Source organism: Mastigoproctus giganteus, chromosome 2 (genome assembly GCF_048544385.1).
Source record: "Mastigoproctus giganteus isolate SK-2022 chromosome 2, ASM4854438v1, whole genome shotgun sequence".
Taxonomy (NCBI): Eukaryota; Metazoa; Arthropoda; class Arachnida; order Uropygi; family Thelyphonidae; genus Mastigoproctus; species Mastigoproctus giganteus.
Window position 1 is genome coordinate 85,378,455 of NC_143576.1, and position 26,415 is coordinate 85,404,869.

Below are 26,415 nucleotides of genomic sequence, written 5' to 3' on the forward strand. Positions count from 1 at the left end.
GTTCAAATAAGACAGCTAGATTATTGAGTGACATCTTATGGTCTGCCTCACTGAAGAGCATCAGTAAAATGAACTGCGATTCGGGAGTATAAATGAGAAATCTTAGAGCGTAACAAAAACACAATAAACAAAGTTTCATAAAAAGGTTTGCACATCATCTAGACAAGACTGCAGTAATAGTTAAGACGCAGCATGGGTTTGTCAAAGGGAGATCTTGTCTAACCAATTTGATTGCTTACTATGATGTGGTCACAAAGGAACTGAATGCCAAAAATAATTTTGATATCATATACTTGGATTTCATGAAACCTTTTGATACTGTTGCACATGGAAGACTGCTGTACAAATTGGAGAGGTATGGCATCAAGGGTAAGCTGCTACAATGGATAAAGAGATGATTTAGTGGGAGACAACAGAGAGTGGTAATCAATGGACACTGCTCTTTGTGGACAAATGTTATTAGTGGAGTTCCCAGGTTTTGGTGTTGGGCCCATTGTTCTTTTGTATATTTATCAATGATATTGATGAAGATATATCAGGTTTAATGTCCAAGTTTGCAGATGATACAAAGGTTGGCAGGATTATTAAGGACAGTAATGACAGTATACTACTCAAATTGGATCTAGATAAGTTGGGAAAATGGGCTGAGAAGTGGCAACTGGAGTTTAACATTGGCAAATGCAAAGTATTACATATGGGTAGCAATAACCGAAGAGAAACGTACCAACTGGGTGGTACTACACTCAAGGAAGTGGAAAGTGAAAAAGACCAGTTAGTTATTGTGCAGCCAAATATGAAGTTCGCTGAGCAGTGCAGACAGGCAGCCAGGGCAGGTCATGGAGTCTTGTCAATGATATATAGGAATTTTGCTAGCAGGAAGGATGTAGATTTGCTTGAGCGTGTACAGAGAAGGGCAACACTCAAGCAAATCTACATCCTTGAGCGTGTACAGAGAAGGATGTAGATGTGACGTGACCTGCCCTGGCTGCCCGTCTGAGCAATGCAGATGGGCAGCCAGGGCAGGTCATGGAGTCTTATCAATGATATATAGGAATTTTGCTAGCAGGGACAGAGAGGTGATAATCTCGTTATACAAAGCAATGGTCAAACCACACCTAGAGTACTGTGTACAGGTCTGGAGGCCTCATTTTAGGAAGGACGTAGAGTTGCTAGAATGAGTACAAAGAAGGGCAACAAGATTGGTGAGGGGAACAAAGGGGTGCTCTTACCAAGAAAGGCTTAAGTTCTTCAAATTGCATCACCTGGAGAGTAGACACCTGTGAGGTGATCTGATTGAGGTGAGTAAGACCTTGAATGGGTTGAGCAAGCTGAATGCTGATGGGATTCTTTGTCTTGCTCAGACTAAGAATCTGAAGGGGGCACAGTTTCAAATTGAGGAAAGATAGTTGTAGAATAGATGTGTGGAAATTTGCCATTAGCCAGCAGTTAGTTGATTGGTGGAACAGGCTTCCATCTTTTGTTGTGAAAGCTAATAGCCTAAATAAATTTAAGGCTGAGCTGAACAGGCATTTGGAACGAATGGAGGGATGAAATGGGAGGATTTTTTTTTTTTTTTTTTTTTTTTTTTTTTGGCTGATGCTGCATAAGCTTGCTATCTTGCATCGTATGCCTCTACTAATGCTAATGTTACTGCATGCTCTCACATGTCTGCATTCCGGATACTTTCCCTTACTGATTTTTTAAGACTCGCATTGCTTACCTGCATATCGATGACACTCCAGAGTCAAACTCAAGTCTGAGCAGTGGCACACACAATTAAAATAAAACAGCAATATACTTCTCCACTGTGGTTGACATTTACATGTGTTTATAAAGGTTGGGAACCTCTGGTATAGTGTATAGTGTTAATTGTAATGTGGCTCCATGGTTTCCCCCAACTCTGCATCAAGCAATATGATGAATACAAAATTCTGTAAAGGCCAGATTTATGTAGGTTAGTAGAGTTAGTGTGGGGTTGTGTGTTGGTTAAGTTCTTCATCCAACCTCCTAGCCTAAAGGCCTGTATTTTCTAGTTTATTGTCCAGTGCCATGAGGAGGCAAGCCAGGCAGTACAATAAGATCCCCCACTATAATTCGATCTAATCCAGGCCTTCTGGATTAGATTGTATTGTAGTGGGGAGATAGGAAGTGGGAGGGGGGAAAGCGGTAGAAACATAAGAGAGGCAGTAGTGAAGGTGCTCGCCTGAGTGAAAGGGGGAACAGAAGGTGAACCGCCTGGTCAGAATGTCCATCCTTCTCTGGAGGTGGGATATGATAGTTGGCAGTGGGAAAACCCACCAGGCAAAGAGGGGAAGTGGATGAGGGATTTCAACCCAGGTGGTAGGAATGAAAGAACACAGGGAAAGGTTCCCTGTGTAGGAGCACATACATTGGTGCTCTATCCCACGCTGGCCAAGGGACAGGCCACGCTGGCCAGTGTCAGCATCCCACACCACACCAGCTAAGTAGTCATGGCACAGTGCCTGGTTTAATGGGAAGGGGACCCTAGGCCACCTGCCTTTCATCCTATCTGGGGGAGGGGGAGACACACATTTGTTATACTCATAATCCTCATTCACACTCTACTTCCATTTATTTTTGTACTTTTTCCTTACATTTTATAATAATTTTTTTAGCTTTTTTCTTACATTTTCTGTTATACCTTTTTTTTCCCCACTCATTCATCCTCTTTTTCACACACCAGGGGGAAGGGGGAAGAAATGGTGTGTAGTGTAAATTAATATACTAATGCATAATAATTAAGGTTAAGAAAGTAAAGTTATTGGAAATTAAAAACTAGGGTTAGTGTACATTTAACTAGCCAATGGCTGTCCCAGGGGTGTCTCCTCAACAGAGAAATAAATTGATGATAATAATAATAATAATAATTGTACAAGAATTATACTGTACAAGAAGCTCACTTGCACACAGAAACACCTGGCAGAGCAGTTCACCCAAGTGATAAGGCACCCAGAGACAATCCAAAGTTTCTCACTCAAGGAATCACATATCTAAAGCCTAAAGATGAAGATACAAGAAACCCGGCGAAATACAGGCCAATCACCTGCCTCCCAACAATGTACAAGGTCCTGACCAGCTGCATAACCAGGAAGATATCAGACCACTTGGAGAGATCCAGAACATAATCGCTGAACAGCAGAAAGGATGCAAGCGGCTGAGCAGAGGATGCAAGGAGCAATTAACCATAGATGCTGTGGTTATAGAGCAGCCCACAAGAAATGCCGCAACATGTACACAGCCTACATCGATTACCGCAAGGCCTTCGACCGACTCTGTGCCTCATAGCTGGCTAATACAGGCGCTGAACGTCTTCAAAGTCAATCTGATAGTGACAAACTTCCTAGGAGAAACAATGGTGAAATGGAATACCACCATTAAGATAGAGAACATAACAACCAGGCCAATCCACATCAGGAGAGGAATCTTTCAGGGAGATACCCTGAGCCCACTGTGGTTCTGTCCATCACTTAACCTACTGTCCACCATGCTCAACAGCAGCAAGTATGGATATAATCTCAAAGAAGAAAAGAAGAACCTGTACACCCTCACCCACCTGATGTCCATGGATGAAATCAAGCTCTATGCGGGAACTGAGTAGCAATTCCAGCAACTACTCTGGATCACCGAAGAATTCATTAATGATATTAGGATGGAATTTGGTCTAGACAAATGCAAGACCCAAATATTGCACCAGGGAAAATTTGTCAACTGAAACTACCAGCTGCAGATTGGTAAAGAGATCGAAGCCATGGCAGAGGATGATGCAGGCTCAACAGTTACAGCACAAGGAAATTAAGGCCTGCCTGACCGAAAAATACCATCAGAAGCTCAGAAGCCTGCTGAAAGCAAAGCTGAAGAGAGAACACAGTTAAAACCATAAACACCTATGCAGTCCCAATGCTAACATACTCCTTCAGGGGTCATAGATTGGACTAACACCGAGCTGGAGGATATCATGAGAAAGACAAGGACAATGATGACCAAGATCCGGAAAGAAGGAGGAAGGGCCTGATAGACCTCATCAAGCAACAGAAAACAGTTATTGCTAATCTGAAGGATTAGCAATAACACATGGCAGAGCAGTCCTGGGGTATCCTGGTCAGTGTGGTTTAGTCTTATCATGTTACTGAATACAGCTATTCTGACAGTTTTTTAGTCATTATCTGGGCATGGTGGGAATTGTTAGCTTTAACTGCTGGGGGCTATCCAAATGCATCCCTTCTTTGGATATATCTATGCATTTGGAATACTTTCTGCGTGAAGGTTGTGAATTGTTTGAAATTTATTTCTTCCATTATGAATAGATGTTATTCCCCCCCTGGGAAGGGGCCCAATCTGTGCTATTAATTGGGGATGTCATTATACATTCGTATAGAATGTGTGCCAAGTCTTCACACACTCCAAACTGTACCTTGCCACAGATACAGTTTGCGTCATCAGTCAGCCCTAAGGAGGTTAATTTTGCCTTTAGAGAGCCGTGACAAGTCAATATAAAGGTAGTAAAGATTCCAGGGGTGTGCCACTTTGGTGGCTTTGGGCCAACCATTGCCACCTGGCGGAGAAACCTTTTGGTAATCAGACCTCTGGTTTTCTGCTCCCAGTTTGTTTGACCTAGCTCATGGAACTTTGTGGCTAGCAGTCTTGTTAATGTTGGTTGTATCAAGTGCTATCCCCAGAAATTCTGTGGTTATGCTCTTTTTAAGTCTAAAATATAAACCTTTTTTGGCCATTTCCAAGTAAAGTGGGAGAGCACCAGCCAGCACGTGCAGTGCAGGTGTGCTTAGTACAACATGCAAGTATATTTCTCTGTATTGATTCTAACTTATTCCTGTTTCTTACTATGGCCAAGTGGGTGAACCATGCACCAGCTCCATAGGTTATAACAGGTAGGAACACTGCACGGTATGTAATTGCCAGGGTCTTTCTTTTGAATCCCCAGTCTGCTCGACTGATCCTGGGAATCATGCCTGCATAATTTCTCATTTTGTTTTCCATATAAGCCAGATGGGGGAAAAATGTTAATTTTGAATCAAAGACAACTCCAAGGTATTGTAATTCTTGTACCATTTTGATAGTAGTTCCATTTATTTTAATTTGTGGACGTCTTCTTATGTCCAGATTGCCTTTTAAAAGTATTTGTTTGGTTTTGTCAGGTGATATTTTTTAAGCAGCGAAACAGACAAATTGACCAGAGAACATGCAATTTACAGACACAATACATATATGGGTATATGGGAGAAATTCTGGGTGACCCCAAAATATAATTGTTTTTGTTGTTACCCTTTACAAGGAGAATCAAGTCAACCGCAAAGGCTAGGCTTTCCACCTGGTCCAGATCGAAGGCTAGAAATTCATCCAGAACAATATTTCAGAAGAACGGATCAAGGATTGAACCCTGCAGGCAACCTTTATTCACAGGGCATGTCAATTCCTTGTGTGTACTGAGACACTTCTGTCTTTAAGGTAACTGTTTATTACCTTGTAGAGATTGTTTGGGATATTTGCATGGTGTAGTCTCCTGAGGGCACTAGGCCACCAGAGTGAATCAAATGCCCCAGCAAAGACAATAGAAATTGCCAGCATATATTTCTCCTCTATATTTTTAACTGTTGTTGTTGTTGGTAGGTGGTGCATGGCATCCTCCGTAGAGTTGTCCTGCTTAAAACCATACTGATTGTTTGACTGATGTCCTTCTTCAGTTTAATAAGTTGAGATTCTATTGTAAGTTAATCTATCATATAATTTCCCCATTACTGGGAATAGAGCTATGGGTCTATAGGGTCAGTTGGAGGTTTTTCGGGGTTCTTTAAAATGAGCCTGAACACAGCTGTTTTCCAAATTTTAGGATAATTTCTGTCTGTCAGATGGTGATTATACAGATTTATAAGTTTGTCAGGTGCAAATTCAGCCAGTTTTTTAATTATTTCAACTGCTGGAAGGTCAAATCCTGGACTTTTGTTTTTAGAGCCTTTAAGAGGCTGATTATAGAGGCTCTATTGGCATTTTCATAGTGTGAGTTTTCCTTGATGATATCGTTCTGAGTAGGGGAATAATCCCCAACCTTTTCTGGACAGACTCTTCCCAACAGAAGGTTGTTGTTCCGTTTGGTTTGACTGTAGTTTCTATAACATCTCCTCTCAGCAGCTTGTTGGTCACTATTCTGTAGACAACTCCCCATGGGTCTGCATTTCCAGAAGTTCCCACCAAGTGCCTCCAGGATTCTTTTTTCTTTTCTCTACTGAGAGCTGTGTATTGATTCCTGAGAATCCTATAGGAATCTCTCAGTGCATCCACCTCATTTTGTGGCCAAGATGTTCTGGCTCTCTGAAAATGCCTCCTCGCTTGGTGCACCCTTCTCCTGAGTGTAGTCAGTTCAGGGGTTTTTCCTTGGGTTGGACAGGTTTGATTATTTGACAATAATTTCATCATAATCAGTTCATGGTTGTCCGGGCTATGATTGTTGTTTGATCTAGACCACACAGTTTCCTGTTTCTGCACCTCAGATGCTGTAAGTTCAGTGAAGATGTTCCAGTTTGCTTTCTTTAGTTATATATTTTTATATCTATTAGAGACTATTGATCTGTCTGTAGTTCTCCGTTAATTTAAAGGTTATTGCTCTATGGTTTGATGTGGTCCAGGAAGGCTGGATACACCAGTCTGAGATTTTATATTCTATTGAATTTGTGGCAAGATTGACATCAATATCACTCTCTCTCATGATACTGCTAAAAGTTGGCAGGTTATGGAGCTGGTTTAATTCCTGAAATGTAGATGTTGCTGTATACTCTGATAATATTTGGCCATTATGTATGCCTGCTCTGTCTTTGCACGGCTATGTCATAAGGTTGACTGGGTGCAGTTGACATCAGCACACAATAATATTTGCATTTGGTAGCAGAGCTGTAACTGTTTGTATCTTATAGCCTCTTGGGTATCCTTGAACTCTACCCGTGTGTGTGTGTGTGTGTGTGGTTCTTGAAGTATCAAGGTATCTATATAATTTCCCTCTAATTTGAGCTTGATCTGATCAACAACTGCATGTGCTGTTTGAGTATTCATTTGGACGAAGTTTAGAGCCCTAGTCACATTGATCTTTTCAATCTGATCCATAATTGGTTCTAGATTGGTTTAATTTTACCATTTTCTGGTAACAGGGGCATTTAACATCCCTGATGCTATGTAAATGGCCAGTCAGCCTACTGACTTGTGAGTAAATGGCTAGTCAGCCTGCTGACTATTGGTGACACTCCAATTTCTAGGCATAATGATATACAGTCGATCTCGGTTATTTGGGACACATCGGGACTAGTGCATTTTGGCCCAATTAAGCGGCTGCCCCAATTATCCGAAGTTTCATGTAAATACAGTAGTGAAAAATACAACGTACCCCCCCCTTACAATTAGTTCACTGTACAATCGAATCACGTTACGACGAACTCACTATAGTAAAGTACCGTTCACTGTACGATGTGCAGTAAGTGCCGGTCATTATGATCACGTTTGTGAATTGAATTTTAATTCTATTAAACATTTAATAGCGATTCTAATTAGCGAAAATAGGAGGAATGTTATCTACAGGCTATAAAAGTAAAGATATATTAAGCACAAATTTACCCTTTATTACCTTACCAATTAAAAAATTAAATGATACGGGAAATTCGGAAGAATATACGTGATAATCGGAATAATTAATACATACTGTAATATGTACATACTAACTAAACTAGTTGACATTTCTGTTCACTGACATTTGTTGGTGGGGGCTGAAATTTAAAACAGCAAAAAGATAAGCAATCAATAACAAAAAAAACACTGCACACACAAATTGCAAGTAACACAATATGTGCAAGTGGGAACGGAGTAACGAGTTACAAAGCTTTAAAAATAGGAATGAAGAGAAGATTCTGAAAAAAAATTTTTTTTTTTTTTTTTTTTAATATGATTGAAGATTCCATGGAAGTGTAAACACATTTTACCGTAATAACCCACAGAATTCCAGCTGTCAGTATTATCGCAAATTCAATAAGATCGAGTTTACTCTCCATTTATGATAGATTGCACTAACAGAAAAGCCCAATAAACAGGTGACTGTTAATTGTTTTTATTGTTTTATGGTTGTGACCTCCAAAATCCGACCAAACTGCATGGTACGGTCACAGAAAATCTTAGGGTAATCTCCAGTGGTGCGGTCTCCTGCCCCGATTAAACGGCATTTTGTCTTAATTATTAAACGGCATTTTGTCCCAATTAGCGAAGTAAACTCTGGCTATTTTCTCGATTGGGTTCTGTTTTTTAAGATTTGCCCCAAATAAATGGCTGCCCCGATTAACCGGTAGCCCAAATAACTGGAATCCACTGTATCTCTTTTGGGGATTACCCTGACTTCTAATCTCTCTTGGCACAAGCACATTACAAATATTGCTTCGTCTGCATCTAAAATACTTGGTTTTCTCTGTCGCTCTCGGCATTACTTTTCTTCCAAACAGCTGTTCACTCTGTACAAATCTCAAATCTACCCTACCGTGGAATATTGTTCCCACATCTGGGGTGGTGCCCTCAAAACCTCTCTCAGGCTTCTTGTTTCCATTCAGAAGAGGGCAGTTAGGTTAATTAATGATTCATCTCTAACAGAGTTTCTCCACTCGCTGTCTCATAGACGCACTGTTTCTGCTGCATGCCTCTTCTACAGATATTTCCATGGGCACTGCTCTTCTGAATTGGTTCTATAATTCCTGCTCTCTTTCAAAACAATCCGCACATGTGCAGCCACAAGCTAACATTCATTTACTGTCCAACTTCAAACTCACAGAACAAACTTTTCATCTTCCTTGTTTATTCATTCAACTGCCATTTTCTGGAACAATCTTCCTTTGTACATATTTCCTGAAAATTACAGTCTACAGAAGTTCAAGTCGAATATCAACAAATATCTTCTTTCATCTTCTCAACCTCGAACCCAAGCACAGTACTAAGTACTATAGGTTCTAATACCTGTCATGTTTGGGGTTTACATAAAAAAAAAAAAAAAAATCTAATCATGTATTTCGTTAATTATTATCTCCATAAAGTCTTAAAAATCATTTTTTTAAATAAATTTTTTGAAAATATATGTCATCTGAATCAGAATGTCAAAATTTTTGATCAAATTTAATTAATCCAAAAACGGAATGTGCGTATAATCAGATTTTGCTGTACTTGACACTTAATTAAATCGCAGTAGTGTATATACAACAATACAAAACACGCTTATTAAGTAAAAAATCGGATAAATCATCAATTCTGATGAATCATCACTTAGCTTAATAATGGCAATACTGTAATTACTACAGAATATGGTTAAGTAAAAATTACGTTTCAATTGTTCCAAAATATTTTTGTTTCTTGTTAATCTCTCGTGTACCCTACCCCCTGGGGATATGCGGGAGCTCCCAGCGTTATTCAACTGGGGGTACATGTACCCCCGGTTGAATAACGCTGATCTAACCATGGGAACTTTCATGAGATATAGTCTGGGTTGAGATTTCTGTGGTTTTTAGCTGCATTTGTATATACAGTATATACATATATATATATGTATGCAAACACACTTAGCATATACAAAGTAGCATAGCTACCCCTTTTTGGGCCCGGAGGCAAAGAATATGTTCGGGCCCCTACTTAATTAATGAAAATTGCCAAAACAGGAGACAGCCAAAGACGCCGGGCCCCTAAAGGGCCAGGGCCTGGAGGCAATTGCATTGCCTGCCTACATGGTAGCCACACCACTGCATATATATATATGGTAAGTTCGTGTTGTCTTTACCATGACTGTATGTCTATCCATTGGTCCATTGCTTGTAACAAAGGATCTCCCAAAAAATGGATTTTCATGAAATTTTGTATTTGGACTTGTTAAAATTATTTCTTGAGCCAAACCAAATTTTATTGAAATCAGACAAATAGAAATGTGGTAATTATGATTTATTTTTTATACACAGTTTGTATGGAAAAAGAAGTTCATAGATTTAATGTAGTTTTGTTGCAGTATTGTTAGCTTGAGTTAGTCCATGTTAGCTTGAGTTAGTCCATGCTCACTTTGCATGTATTGTTATGCAAGATGTGTGACCCAGTGTTCTTAGCTGGATATCATCATTCTTCTCTTTCTTGGTAATTCTTTTCTACTTCAGACTCTCTCTCTCTCTCTCTCTCTCTCTCTCTCTCTCTCTCTCTCTCTCTCTCTCTCTCTCTCTCTCTGATTAACTCAGAATTTTTTTTTTTTTTTGGCTGGTGCAGCATAAGCCTCAGGCTTCCATTTCTATTAATCACAGAAAAAAAAAAAAGAAAAGCAACCCATTTAATTTAAGAAAAAAAATCATATGCTCCTAAATTGTAATGTACTGCACATGTTAGCTGATCTGTTTACTTACAAATATTGACTTAAATATTTTTTGTACTGAAGGTGCATATGTTGTTTATCCTCATTCACTAATTCAGTAACATTTAATCGATTCTCTTAAATCTTATGAAATAAAGTAGTTCAGTATTGCAGTTTTTTTAAATGAAATATAAATACTAAAAAAGCTCATCTGAATTGATGGTCACTTTCAGGAAAGGATTAGTTAACTTTTTTATTTGCTTTGTTATTCACCTGGCAAATAAGTTTCATTTATTGTACACAGTTTACTGGTCATCACATTAAATTATAACATGCATTTCTTGAAAACTGAAAATGGTAAAAAAATTCAAAATAGAAATTATTTTAATAAAAAAGAAACAAACTATTTTTCTGAAGGGAGCTAGTTTTGAATGAATTTTGAACGTCAATGTAGATTGCAGTAAAATGCATCATTCCTCTCAGAAGTTCATTGCCAGTTAGGGTTCTCCACAAAAATTAATATGCATTACAGGAAGTTTAATTATATATAATGAAATTCTGCAAGTATGTAACAGATTTTATACAGTTATTCAATCTTTCAAACTTCACAAGGATGGAAACTAATATATAAATACAGTAAGTCCCCAACTTACAGTTTCATGTTACATGGATCTGTAGGTTCGTGAATGTATGACTACTTTTTTCCCCCACAAATTTAAATAGATTAGATACTTCAACTTCTATCATTATTAGTACAGGGTTTTACAGATACCAGACAAAAATTTGTCACCTGTGTCATTTTTCTGTTAATAATACATCTTATTTTTCTGTTAATAACACATCTAACCTCTCTTATTGCATGAATTATTCTTATTGGTAGGGATTCAGCTTTTAGCTGTTGTTCAACATTTAGCCCTTAAATAGTTTATATTAATGTTGAGCCATTCTGAAAACAGTTTTTCCTTTTAGTTCAAGGTGGTCCCTTGTGTTCTCTGTTCAGTTTAAATCCAATGGCTTGGCTGGTCAATTTAAATGCACTGTTATTCCCTCGTGTTCTCTGTGCACATGTTCATTTGTGTGAGTGTTGTTTTTGCCATTTTAAAACAGTAGAGCCCCAGTGAACTGGACATCATTCTGTAATTTTGAGTATTAAAATCATGAATGTCCCTCAGATGTTCAACAAAAGGCACAACCTGATCAATCAGAATAATTGAATAGCCAACGTGCTTAATCGTGGTTGGTGTTTCAGGTAGGGTAGTCAGTTCATGAAGTTAAAACATCCTCAAAGCATCACTAACCCACCACCAGCTGTACAAGGCCTTGCATGCAGTTTAGGTGAAATGTCCCATTGCTTCTCCTCTGAACTGTCTTGAATCAGATAGAAACTTTCCAATCATCAATATTCCAACTTTTATACATTTTAGCCCATGTTAGCCAGGCTTTTCTATGCACTGCTGTTAATATTGGTACTTTTCTGGAGAACCATACTCCAGATGTTCATGTTTTGCAATTCTCTTCATGGTGTTCTTTCAGAAATTAGCTGATGAAGGCTTCTTTAACTGTTTTCAGCACTTTCCATCTTGTTTGAAATTGCTTTTCATTTACTAGACAAAATATTCTCTATTGATCACAATCACTTAGCACAGACCTTCAATCATGATTTTGCTGTTGTTTTTTGGTTGATTTCAACTCTCACCATTTCTTAAGAACTTTTATTACTATTCTTCATGTAGCACCAGCAAATTCAGTTGTTCCTTTAACATGATTTCTTTTAAACCTACTAAAATCCTATGATTCCTTTTTTGCCACTTGCTAACATCTTTTCTGCTTCCCATCTTTCATGGTGGAGATCCTTATTTCTTCAGTCACAGCTAGTATACCTTTAAATAGAGAAAAACAGGTTAGTCTTATATTGTAAGAAAATAATACTAAAGATATTCAGTCTGTTATATCCCTAAATGCCAACTGACTAGTTTTTGTCTGGTGTCTGTGTATTATAATACTGTATGATATGATGTTCTATGTTCTGTTTTGTTATGATATATGTTTATTGTACATATATTTAAATTATATGTATATTTTGTTATGTTGACATTGCTTTCCATACAATTTTGTGATTTCATGCTAGGTCAACTCTTAGCATTAGTAGAGGCATATGATGTAAGAAAGCAAGCTTATGCAGCATCAGCCAAAAAAAAAAAAAAAAACTTCCACTTCACCCCTCCGTTCATTCGAAATACGTGTCCAGCTGAGCCTTAAATTTATTTAGGCTATCAACTTCCACAACAAGGGATGGAAGTCTGTTCCGCCAACCAACTACCCGCTGGCTAAAGGTAAATTTCCGCACATCTATCCTACATCTGTCTTTCCTCAATTTGAATTTATGCCCTCTCAGGTGATTATTCTGAGCAAGAGCAAGAATCCCATCAGCATTGAGCATGCTCAAACCTTTCAAGGCTTTATACACCTCTGTCAGGTCATCCTTCTGGTGCCTAGTCTCCAGACACTGTAATTTGCACACTGTAATGGGACAAAGAGCAACCCTTTGTTCCATTCACCAATCCTGCTGCCCCTCTCTGTACTCATTCCAGCAGCTTTACATCCTTCCTGAAAGACCTCCAGACCTGCATACAGCACTCAAGGTGTGGCCCGACCATTGCCTCACACAAGGAAACAATCACCTCCCCATCCCTGCCATAAAAATTCACATATATCACTGACAAGACACCATGAGCCACCATATGCAGCACTTTACATTTGTCAACGTTAAACTTCATCTGCCACCTCCCAGCACATCCGCTCAACCTTTCCAGATCCTGTTGCAGCAGCATAGCATCAGTAGTGTCCTTAAAAACCCTGCCAACCTTTGCATTGTCTGCAAACTTAGACATTAAGCTTGATATACCATCATCAATATTATTTATAAATACAGAAAACAACAATGGACCCAACACCGAACCCCGAGGGACTCCACCAATAACATCAGTCCACGATGAGCACCATCCATTGATCACCACCCTCTGTCCTCCCCCCCCAACCATCCCTCCATCCATAGCAGCAACTTGCCTCCAATACCACACTGCTCCAATTTGCACAGCAGTCTTCCATGTGCAACAGTATCAAAAGCCTTTCCAAGATCCAAGCATATAATATCAAAGTCCCTGCATCCAGTTCCTTTGCGACTGCATCACAGCATCCAATCAAATTGGTCAGGCAAGACTTCCCCTTAACAAAACCATGCTGTGTCCGAGCTATAACTGAAGTCCTGTCTACATGATCCCGCAGCGCCTCCCCAACCAGTGCCTCCATCAGTTTTCCCGGAACAGAAGCCAAACTCACAATTCTATAATTACCCGTGTCAGCCTTTGATCCTCCTTTGCGAATCGGGGCTATATTTGCACATCCCCTGAGTCCAGTGAAGCTCTCATAATTATGGCTAAGTGTTTGCCTACTTTCTTTGCTGCCTCCTTTAATATAACTGGATAGATCCCATCCACCCCAGGTGTCTTTCTTGTGTTTATCTTCAACAATTTCTCCTCCACTTTACTCTCAGTTATTACAAGATTATCTAGCTTACTGCCAGAGTTGAATACACCTCTGGCATTCCCCTCGCTGAATAACTCCTCATGTGTGAATGTCGATGCAAAATATTCATTTAGTTTGTTAGCTACGTGAGCAGGATCATCAACAGTTGAACCATCGATATCAAGTGGACCAATCTGATTCATCTCCTTCCTTCTAGAGTTTACATAAGTAAAGAACTCTTTGCTGTTTTGTTAAATAGGTAGTGTTACTAGTATACTGATACACAGCTGACAGTGTTGCTGTCACCAGTTTGATTTGTTATCCCTTGGCAAATTATAACTCATTGCTGTATCTCTGCACTACTGCTGTTTGTAATGATACATCTTGTCATGTCTGAGAAACAAGTGTGGTCAAAATATTCGAGTGGTAAGAAGAGGTGTGCAGTGAAAATATTTGAGTGGTAAGAAGTGGTGTGTGGTGAAAATGTTCAGAGCAGTAAGAAGAGTGCATTATACTGTGGAAACTAAAGTAGAAATTATGAAATGGTATTGAAAAGTTTGTAGATGTATCTATTTATGAAATGAATGAGTCAACATTTAGAGCAGTTATATGAGATAAAGATCAAATTATGTATCACTTGTAAAAAGTCTGTGCCAATGCAATTCACAATTATTTCCAAGAAAGGAAGCAGATTAACTGAAGAAATAAAAAAATTGTTGAGTATATCAAGACATATATGAAAAATGAATGCTAATAAGCTTTATGTTCATATAGGAGAAAACCTTCAGTCTTTTTAAATACCTAAAGTCTAAATGTGGTAGAGCCCTGCTGGTGCTACATTCAACACGAGTCAGTGATGGTTTTATAGGTTTAAGGCTTGTGCTAAACTGCATAACAACAAAGTGAGGCTGCTAGTGCAGACAGAATTCCCTAAGGCTTTGGCACAAATCAAGAAATACGAAGATTACCTATTATAACTAATTTAGAGTGTTGAAAAACATGGTTAATACTTGAAAACAATTCCAGACTGTTCTTATGTAGTAAAAGAAGAAAGTACTTTGCCAAGATTCAAGATATCAGAGGACATGCTGGTGCTCCTCTAGCATGCTGGAGTACCAGCATGTAAAATAACTTGGTGGAAATGCTGCTGGGGACTGCAAAATAAAACCACTGTTAATATTTATCATAGTGTCAAAAAAACATTGCAAGTAAAATAACCTATCATTTAAGACCTTACTTTCGGTTGACTGTGTGTGTGTGTGACTTTCGTGAAAATATCAAGACAATGTATAAGCCTCCAAACACATCTTCTCTAATACGAGAATGGAACATTATTGGAGCAGTTCTGCAGAGAATATGATATTTACAATGGTGTTAAGAATGTTGATGCTGCTTAACATGAAATTATAAAGTCTACTATGAATGCCATTTGGAAACGACCCCCCCCTCCAGTTTCTTCAGAAATCTAGACAATTTGAAGACCAAGAGTAATCAAAAGCTACGTGAGCAGGATCATGAATCTCAAGGAAAATAATTTTAATGAATTGTTACAATGTCATGAAAAGGAAATTAACAATGAAGGTTTAATGGTGCTCGAAGCCCATTGAAAGAAAGATGAAGTTTTAGAGGAAGAACAGGAAACTAAACCTTTAAAAAGATTTGAATCTAAGCTGATGGCAGAATGTTTTGATATGATTGACAAAGGACTGGCTGTTTTAGAGGCTCAGGATCCAAATAGTGAAAATTTTACAATGGAGTTTAGAGAAGTGCATGATGCTATTGCATGCTATAAAATGACTTATGATCAGAAGATCAAAAAGTTACAGTACAAATAACACTGGGAAGACTCATGAAGACAACTACTTATAAATATTTATAAATCAGAGAGAAAATGTCTGTTAAAATTAATAAATAAATTTTACGTGTATACTTCAGGACAACCACATAGGGTTAGAGGATTTCACAAGAAAGAGAAAGCACAAGACTGTTTATATTTAGCAGTCATGTGGACTTGAACCATGGTCACTGAAATATATACAAAACAGGGGCTCACATCTGGTGAGTATAGGCGTAGCAAACCCAGGGTCCTGAGATGGATATCATCATTCTTCTCTTTATTGGTGATTCCTTTCTACTTCTCTCTCTCTCTCTCTCACACTCATGGTAACTGAGGATTTTTTTTTTTTTTTTTTGGCTCGTGCAGCATAAGCCTCAAGCTCCCTTGCACCATATGGCTAATAATAATAATAAATATATCCTACCACTCAGTTATGGTGGCCAACAACATTAACATCTGCAGAATCTAAGCAAAAATTATTGAATAGTAATAAATACATATTTATTTTTGTACTGTTGCATTTTTATATATGTCATGTACATATGTACATACATAACATATGTACATTACATATATAAAAATGTAACTGTACATGAAGATACGTACCGAATAAATTTTCATTTCCTAATAGTTTGTCTTTATTAGCACTACTTTTTTTTAGTTTTAACTATCCATTCAAACAAATGTGTATGACAAAAATGTATTTTATTTAAGCATTGTTGGACTTGTACAATTTTCAGCTTACACAAAAACCTCTGTAAAAAATTAACATTACTGTAATTGAATTGAGACTTACTGTAATTGAATTTTTCAGATATATAAAAAATTGCTTAAAATAAAATCTTTTAATTTTACCTTAGTAAATTTCTGAGGAAAATTTTGTGTAACTTGTGTTTCATTTCTTTAATTAATTATATTTATTAAACTTAATTTTTAGGTATCAGTTTTTTCTTCAAGTTAAGCAAGATGTTCTACAGGGTCGACTTCCAGTTAACTTTGATTTGGCTACAGAACTCTTTGCTTATACAGTTCAATGTAAGCAGTTTATATATAGCATTAATTGTATATTATGGGCAGGGCCATCTTGTGGTCCTTGTAGGTTCTTATACTTTTCATTTGGTGTTTTGTAGTCCTTAGATACTTCATGTTCGGAGGCCTAACTACACTTTATCCAAAGTATTAAAATGCCCTAGCATAATTTTTTGCTTTTAAAGAAATTCAATAACACTTCTATAAATTTGGTATTTAAGTTATTTATCCACCACTATCTTATCAATCTTAGCAATAAAGGAATGGAATCCTTTATTGCACACTCCACTTTAAAATCTCGTCCTTTATCTAAACTTTGGTTTTCCAATTAATTTGCTACGGCTGTTCAAGATAAGAATGTTGCATATCGTAATTGGCTTGTTTCCAATTCTTCAGTTTCATTTTCTGCCTACACCAAAGCTCGCAACAATTGTAAAGCTGTTATTAATAAGTCCAAACTAGATTTTGAACAAGCTGAGTAGAAAACTCGCTAAAGTAATGGAGAAATCAGTTAACCTCCAACTCTTAAACTACCTAGAAACCTTCCATATGATCAATATATGATCCAGTATGGATTCCGTCAGTGTCGATCACCTGGTGATATTCTGGCTTATGTTACCCATTTATGGACAAATTCAATGGAAAAGTTCAGTGAAACACAATCAGTTGCTCTTGACATCTCAAAGGCTTTTGATCGTGTTTGGCCTAAAGGTCTTCTAAACAAGCTTCCATCTTATGGTTTGCCAACTGCTTTTTGTAATTGGTTATCCAGTTTTCTCTCTGATTGCTCACTGAGGGTGATGGTAGATGGCTCTCTGTCTTCTAATTTCTCCACTAATTCTGGTGTCCCACAGGGTTCAGTTCTTTTTCCCACTCCTTTCTTCTTATATATTAATGACATTCTTCCATTAACTGGAAATCCTATCCATAGTTTTGCCAATGATAGCACATTGCTTTGCACTTTCCATGTTGAGAAACCTTACCCTGCTCAATCAGCTTCAACTTCTCAAATATCCGCTACCAATTCCTTAAATGCCGATCTCCAGGTAATTCTCCAGTTGGGCAAAGACAACTTAGTTGATTTCAATCCTTCTAAAACTCAGTCTTGTCTTATATTTTTCAAAAAAGGATTCTTCTGTTCCTATGCTTATCTTTGGTGACACTCCGATTTCTAGACAAAATGATATATCTCTTTTGGGGAGTTACCTGACTTCTAATCTCTTTTGGCACATGCACATTACAAATATTTCTTCCTCTGCTTCTAAAAAACTTGGTTTACTCTTTCGCTCTTGGTATTACTTTTCTTCCAAACAGCTGTTCACTCTGTACAAATTGCAAATCTCCCCCCTACCATGGAGTATTGTTCCCACATCTAGGGCGGTGCCCCCAAAACCTCTCTCAGGCTTATAGATTCCATTCAGAAGAGGGCAGTTAGGTTAATTAATGACTCATCTTTAACAGAGTCTTTCCACTCGCTGTCTCATAGATGTACTGTTTCTGCTGTATGCCTTTTCTACAGATACTTCCATGGGCACTGTTCTGAATTGGCTTCTATAATTCCTGCTCTCCCTCTTTCAAAACAGTCTGAACACTTGCCGCCATCAGCCAACATCCATTTACTGTCCAACTTGAAACTCACAGAACCAACTTTTCATCTTCCTCGTTTATTCAGTCAACTGCCGTTTTCTGGAACAACCTTCCTTCTGACGTATTTCCTAAAATTACAGTATACAGAAGTTCAAGTCTTATGTCAACAATTATCTTCTTTCATCTTCTCAACCTCCAACCCAAGCATGATACTACTATAGGTTCTAATACCTCTCGTGTCTGGGGTTTTCATAAAAAAAAATTTAAAAAAGGGGAAAAAAAAAATAAAAATAAAACTTCCCATTTCACCCATCCGCTTTGCTCCAGAACTTTGTCCAGTTCTTCCTTGAATTTGTTTGACCTCTTAACTTCCATCACAAATGGAAGTTAGTTCAAGCAATCAACTGCCCGCTGACTAAAGGCAAAATTACAGCACTTATATTTGACAACTGTCTTTCCTCAATTTGAGTTTATACCCCTCAGGTTTGTAATCGGAGCAAGAGCTAGAATCCCTTCAGCATTGAGCCTGCTCAATCTATTCAAGGCCTTATACATTAAGAAACACTTCAATCAGATCACATCATATTTGTCTAGTTGCCAGATGTAGCAGTTTGCAGAACTGAAGCCTTCCTTCGTAAGAGCATTTCTTTGCTCATCTCACCAACTTTGTTGCCCTTCTCTGTACTCATTCTATCAACTTTATATCCTTCCTGAAATGAGGCCTCCAGACCTCTATGCAGTACTCAAGGTGTGGCCTGACCATTGCCTTCTACAAAGGTGTCACCTCATTATACCTGCTGGTTAAAGTTCTGCATATCATTGACAAGACTCCATGAGCTGCTCTGGCAGCCTGTCTGCACTGCTTGGAAAACTTCATATCAATCATCATTTCACTTGTGTCGCCATTTAAATCCCCTTTGTGAATTGGTGATACATTATCACATCTCCAGTCTGTGGGGATTTACTCTCTGAGCCCAAGGATATTTTCATAATAATGACTAAGGATTTGCTTACTTTCTGTAGTTAACTTCAACAATTTCTCCTCCTCTTTGATATTTGTTATTATAAAATCATTTAGCTCCCAGCTAGAGTTTAATAAGCTTCCGTCGTCCACTTCCCTACAGAATTCCTCATATGTGATTGTAAATGCAAAATACTCATTCGGTTTGTTAACTATCTGAGCAGGATCATCAACAGTTGAATCATCAATATCAAGTGGACCAATCTAATTCATTCCCTTTCTTCTAAAGATTATTTAAGTAAACTTTGCTGTGTTCTTTGCACCCTTTGCCAAAGATATCTCTTAATTTGTCTTCGCTTGGTTAACCTCCTTTGTGACTTCATTACAGACTAGTTTATATCTACTATAGGCTTCTGTGTTGCCTGATAATTTATATGCATTCCGTGCATTTTTTTTCTTTACTAAGAGTCTCATTAGCTCATCTGACATCCATTTAGGCCTAATCCTTATATAGTATTTCTTAGTTGGAACAAAAAGCGTAGTAGTTACCAAGATAATTTCTTAAATGCTTCCCATTTAGAATTTGCTGTTGGTAACATCATCAGTTGGTTCCACTGTATATAATTTAAAAACTGTCACTGTAGTCACCTTTATGAAAGAAAAAACCCTTCCCGTTACTCCTCTTAAAGATGGTAGTTACATCTTTAAGTAAATCCCATACTGTACACTGTGATCACTGCCACCTAGTGGGTGCTTTATCTGCAAATTCTTAATGCATGAATAATCACTGCTGGTAATCAGATCAATAGTTGCCCCTCGATATGTTGCTGTAGAAAGCAACCCTCCAATAAATCCACAAAAGTCTTGCTAGTGTGCAAGTGACCAACCCATAAGGTGCCAGTCAATATTTGGGAAGTTTAAATCCCCCATTATAAGACACTCTAATTTACTGGCCTGCTTTAGTTCTCTGTACAACTGTTCGTTGTACTCATCAGAGTCATTAGGCCTATAACCCATTCCCCTCATTTTTGCTTTCACAGTACTTATGTCACACCAAACTGACTCAACATTGCACTGCCCACCCATGCCATCTGGATGCAATGCCTTAGATTTTGTTTCTTAATTAATAGCATTACCCCTCCCCCTTTGTATCCTGTCTTTCCTTTCTGTACACATTGTACTCCCCAAATTACAATTCTGCACTGACAGTATCTGCCTTTGATGCCTTGACCAGCACTTCAAATTTATTTATTATATGCCTAGCATTGGTGTACATGCAGCTGTTTTTATTCTTAGTTACCCTAACATAGCCATGATATACTTGTTCCATGATGACTCCCAGCAGTCCTTGAAATCCCCAGCATCTTGCTTTTCAGTCTGCTGCTCATTCTAATAGAAACAATACAAAAATCACTTTCACCTCTATCTGCAGCTGCTGTTAATCATTTAGTCTGTGAATCTCCCCAAGCTAGCAGTTTTTCGACCCACCTAACATTGCCTTGATAACTTCAGCAAATATTCTCATACCCTGTAGAAGTAGGGTACGAGAATATTTTTTTCGTACCCTGGTTGGGAAAGAATATTCTTTCCCAACCCTGTAGAAGCAGTGTGTCCTATTATCAAGCACTGATTACACTGGAAAAAATTCTACCCCATGAGCCTTGCACAGTCTCTCCAGGGCTGAATTGATTGATAAGGCTCTCATCATATGCTCCCTCCTATCGTGTCTGTGCAGAATTGCAGACACTTTGAAATTTAACCGCAACTTGCAACTTTTTTTCAACAGTGACCTTTGCTTGTTCAGCAAATCTGCAGCTCTCCTACTCTTAATGTCATTAGTGCCAACATGTTCAACAATATCACCTTTTGTGCTCTAAAAAGATGATATCTGCTCTACAACGTAATCAACTTTTGCCCCTGGCAGATTATTCTGATATGAACTTTGTTCAGCTTTTTGATAATAAAAAAAGCTGAAAGAATTTATATAAGGAAACTGTATTTAAAAATTAGGATCTAGAATTTTATTGTTGGAATAAAATCATTGAATTCTTTTTGAATTATATTTTTTGGTCCCCTATTTTTTCAAAAGTCCTAAACATTTTCGTACAGCTTAGGCATAGTGCTAATGTGCCTAATGGAAAAGAGGCCTTTTCAATATGTTCATCGAAGATTCCATAACAAAAATGAAGTAGGAAGCAAAGGGTATCAAGATTAATGGACAACAGATTCACTGCATCAGATTCACCGACGACATAGCATTATTAGTTCACTCAGAGCAGGAGCTGTGTAAGATGTTGGAAAGGCTATCATTAAGGCTACAAGGTTCACATCTAAAGATAAATGCACAAAAGACTAAAATACTTGTCGTCACCAAGAATGATGAACAACCTCAAACAAACATCAAAATGGGGGACAACAAAGTGGAACAAATGAAACACTTTTGTTATTTGGGGAATTTCATTACCCAGGACAACTGATGTGCTACAGAGATCAGAAGAATAATCACCCTTGCCAAGCAAGCTTTCAGTAACAAACAAAATATTCTAACCAGCAGACACATCAACAGGGAGACCAGGAAAAAGTTTGCCAAGTCATTCATTTGGAGTGTGCTGCTGTATGGAAGTGAAACCTGGACATTATGCAAGCAAGATATCAAGAGACTGGAGGCTTTGGAGATGTGGGTCTGGAGGAGGATGTTGAGGATTAGCTGGACTGAGCGACGATCCAATGAATCTGTCTTGAAAGAGATGCAAGAAAAGCGGCAGCTACTCATGATTGCAGCAAAAAGGCAATCTTAAATTTTTAGGACACACCCTAAGATATAACAAATTTTTAGTGAATATCTCAGAAGGAAAAATAGTGGGAAAGAAAGGAAGGGGATGACCAAGGAAGAAAACTCTGGAAAACCTAATGAGGAAAATGAACTTTAGAGGATATGAGGAATTGAAACATTCAGCAGAAGACAGAGATGTATGGTTGCAGTGACAAGGAGAAGCATTTAGAATTTGATGATGATGATGATTAAAACATACACTAACCAAGAAAGGAAATTCACTTTTTGTTACTAACATGCATTTTCAGTTTAGTTGATGCTCCTTCTTCAACATGGCAGGGATGGAAACCTTGTAAAAAAGTTATCACATCGGTCCTAAAGGGACAAAGATGAGTAGGTCATATCCAGACAATACTCTTTGGACTTCCTGAGAAGGTACAATCTAACTGCCAGCAAATGAACTAGAAACAAACTTAGTAAGAGACACAAAAGAGATATGTTCAAACAAAAACCTTTGTTTCTACTGGAGATAACAGACAATTGGAAGACTTCTTCATACAAAAAGAGTTGAAAGGCCATCCAGGAACTCTGAAGTTCTGACGAGAGTCTTCCATTCAGCTTACATCCAATTTAGAGACATTAAGTTCCAAATACTCTTAATAATTAAACAAATCATGAATCATCAGTCATAATAGGATCTACTTTTTGTTTCCAATGAAGAGATCTGCACTAAAGGGTCAAGTAGTAATAAATGTTAAAAGATAAGATTCCGAAGAAATGGAATCATTATTTCCACCAAAAATCTTAGAATTAGCATTAGCATTAGTTGAGGCATATGATGGAAGAAAGCAAGCTTATATAGCATCAGTCCAAAAAAAAAAAAAAACCCTACTCCCAATTCACCCATCTAGTCACTCCAAATGTTGGTCTAGTTCAGCCTTAAATTTATTTAGGCTATCAACTTCCATAACAACAGATGGAAGTCTGTTCCAGCAATCAATTACCCACTGACTAAAGGAAAACTTCCGCACATCTATTCTAGAACTGTCTTTCCTCAATTTGAACCTGTGCCCCCTCAGGTTCTTAATCTTAGCAAGCGATAGTATCCCATCAGCATTGAGCCTGCTCAAGCCTTTATACATGTTAATCAGATCACCTCACAGGTGCTTTGTCTCTAGATGCTGCAACTTGCAGAAGTTAAGCCTTTCTCGGTAAGAGCACCCCTTTGTTCCTTTCACCAGTCTTGTTGCCCTTCTCTGTACTCGTTTTAGTAACTCTACATCCTTCCTAAAGTGAGGCCTCCAGACCTGTAAAATTCCTATATATCATTGAAAAAACTCCATGATCTGCTCTGGCAGCCCATCTGCACCGCTCAACGAACTTCATATTTGACTGTACAGTTAACTCCCAGGTCCTTTTCATTCTCCACCACCCTGAGTGTCATACCACACATTTGGTACTTTTCTCTTATGTTGCCACTGCCCATATGTAGTACTTTGCATTTTCCGATGTTAAACTTCAGTTGCCACTTCTCAGCCCATCTGCCTAACTTTTCTAGATCCTGTTGCAGTAGCATACTGTCTTTACTTTATTTTATTACTTTACTGTATTAACAACCCTGCCAACCTTTGTATCAATGATAAATACACAAAACGACAATGGGCCCAGCACCAAACTCTGGGGGGACTCCATCAATAACATTAGTACACATAGAGCAAGTTCATTTAATACCACTGTCTGCCACTTCCCACTCAGCCATCCCTTTATCCATTGCAGCAACTTGCCCTTAATGCCATACAAGCTTATACAGCTTCAGCCAAAAAAAAAAAAAAAAAAAAAAAAACACCCCTTCCCATTTCACCCATCCATTGCTCTAAAGGTTTGCACAATTTTTCCTTGAATTTATTTAAGCTATTGACTTCCGCAATGACGAATTGGAGTTTTTTGCAGCAGTCCACCAGCTGCTGGTTAAAGCCAAATTTCCACATATCTATTCTTAAATTTTCTTTCCTCAGTTTAAATTTGTGTCCCCTCACATGTGTAATCTGAATAAGATGAAGTATGCCATCAGCATTGAGCTTGCTCAGATGATTCAATACCTTATACATCTCAGTTAGATCACCTTGGAGTTGCCTAGTCTCCAGCCACTGCAATTTGCAGAACTTAAGCATTTCTTGGTAAATGCAAACCTTTGTTCTCCTCACCAATCTCATTTCTCTTCTCTATATGGCACCTCCATAGCCAGATGGGAAGGAGCAACAGTGCGTAGCACATGCTTCTTGATTAGACTGGGGTTCGAGCCCGTCACCACCAAACACGGAGGATGCGGAAAGTTCAGGGACTGACCACTGCATATTTCCGGAGCAATATGGCCTTAGTTGCTAATGCTCCTAAAAACCAAACAACAAACAAACTTCTCTATACTCGTTTCGGCAAATCTACATCCTTCCTAAAATGAGGCCTCCCGATTTGTATGCAGTACTCTGGTGTGGCCTGACCATTGCCTTATACAAGGGGATAATCACCTCCTTTCCCTGCTACCAAAATTCCTGTATATCATTGACAAGATCCTACGAGCTGCTCTGGCATCCTGTCTGCACTGCTTATCAAACTTCATATATGACTGCACAATTACCCCCAGGTCTTTTTCACTCTTCACTACCATGAGTGTTGTTCTGCCCAGTTGGTACACCACTCTCGATACTTGGATTTTTTCATGTACCAAAAGCTTCTCTAAAATCCAAGTATATGATATCAAAATTATTTTTTGCATCCAGTTCCTTTGTGTCCACATTATAGTATCCATTCAAATTGGTCAGACAATACTTCTCCTTAACAAACCCATGCAGTGCCTGAACTATAACTGCAGTCTTGTTTAGATGGCCTTGCAATGCTTCTTTAACTAGTGACTCCATTATTTTCCCCGGAAGGGAAGTTAAACAATCAGGTCTGTAATTACTCATGTCACTCTTTGATCCCCCCCCCCCTGTGAATTGCAGATACATTTTCACATCTCCAGTCCTGGGAACCTCCCCTGAACCCAAGTTAATCTGGTACTAGTTGAATTTAAGTTTAATATTGACAAATATTATCATATTTGTCAATATTAGACTTCAATTGTCGCTTCTCATATGCAAACATAGACATTAAGCCTGATATACCTTTAACAATATCATTAATAAAGATTACAATCAGCAATGGGGCCAACACTGAATGCTTGTCGACTAATAATATTATTCCAAAAATACACTTCTAATAACATTATTCCAAGAATACTGATGCTCACTGATAACCACTCTGCCTTCTTGTGCTCAACAGTCCCTTTTTCTGTAGTACTAATTTATTTTTTAGACTTGTTTAAATTATTGAGTGGGAGAAGGCAGAGAGTGGTAATCAGTGGACACTGCTCTATATTTATCAATGATATTGAAGATATATCAGGCTTAATTCCAAGTTTGCAGTGATACAAAGGTTGGCAGGGTTGTTAATGACAGTATGCTACTGCAACAAGAGCTAGAAAAGTTGGGTAGATCGGCTGAGAGGTTGCAACTGATGTTTAACTTTGACAAATGCAAAATACTGCATATGGGTAGCAGAAACCTTAGAAAAATGTACAAACTGGGTGGTATTACATCAGGGTAGTGGAAAATGAAAAAGAACTGGGGCAATTATGGTCAGATATGAAATTTTCTGAGCAGTGCGAAGAGGCTGCCAGTGCAGCTGATGGGGTCTTGTCAATGATATACAGGAAATTTGCTAGCAGGGATAAGGTGGTGATTATCCCTTTGTATAATGCACTGGCTAGGCTACACCTTGAGTACTGTAGGTTTAAAAGTCAGATTTTTTTAATGAAATATTCTCAGTATTTCATTAAAAATGATATAAAAATTCAAAAAATTATTATTTGATATTTCAATGAATTGTTTACATTTAGACAGGTTCTAGTTTTATCATGTTATTACTATTCAGCACAGTATGTGATTATCATATTAAAATACAACCCAATTTGTAATAGTCTAATTAAGATGTCATACAATTGACTACGATTTATTTTTATTGTTAGATATATTAGGATTTTTATTATCTGTTTCTTCTAATGCAGTGGTTTTCAACCGGGGTGCCGCAACAACATTTTTGGGGTGCCGTGTAATTTGGGTTTAAGTTACTTAAAGTTATTATTATTTTTTTAAATTTATATATATATTTTATTATAAAAAGGGTACAATATAAAGGGTATGATACAATATCCATTGTACCGTATCTTTTTAATTTTGTGGTGATCTATAATTGATCTTTATTTAGTACCTCTATATAAAGAATAAAATTAT

The 26,415-nt window shown here is 38.0% G+C and overlaps 1 protein-coding gene across 1 annotated transcript in view; it reads left to right on the forward strand.

Moving 5' to 3' along the window:
• Positions 1-26,415, forward strand: part of LOC150089384 (band 4.1-like protein 4) — a 582,252-nt gene that overhangs the window by 320,712 nt on the left and 235,125 nt on the right. The window contains exon 5 of the mRNA XM_090389965.1: positions 16,675-16,772. Coding sequence (XP_090246091.1) covers positions 16,675-16,772 — 98 coding nt within the window. The remainder of the gene's footprint in view (positions 1-16,674; positions 16,773-26,415) is intronic.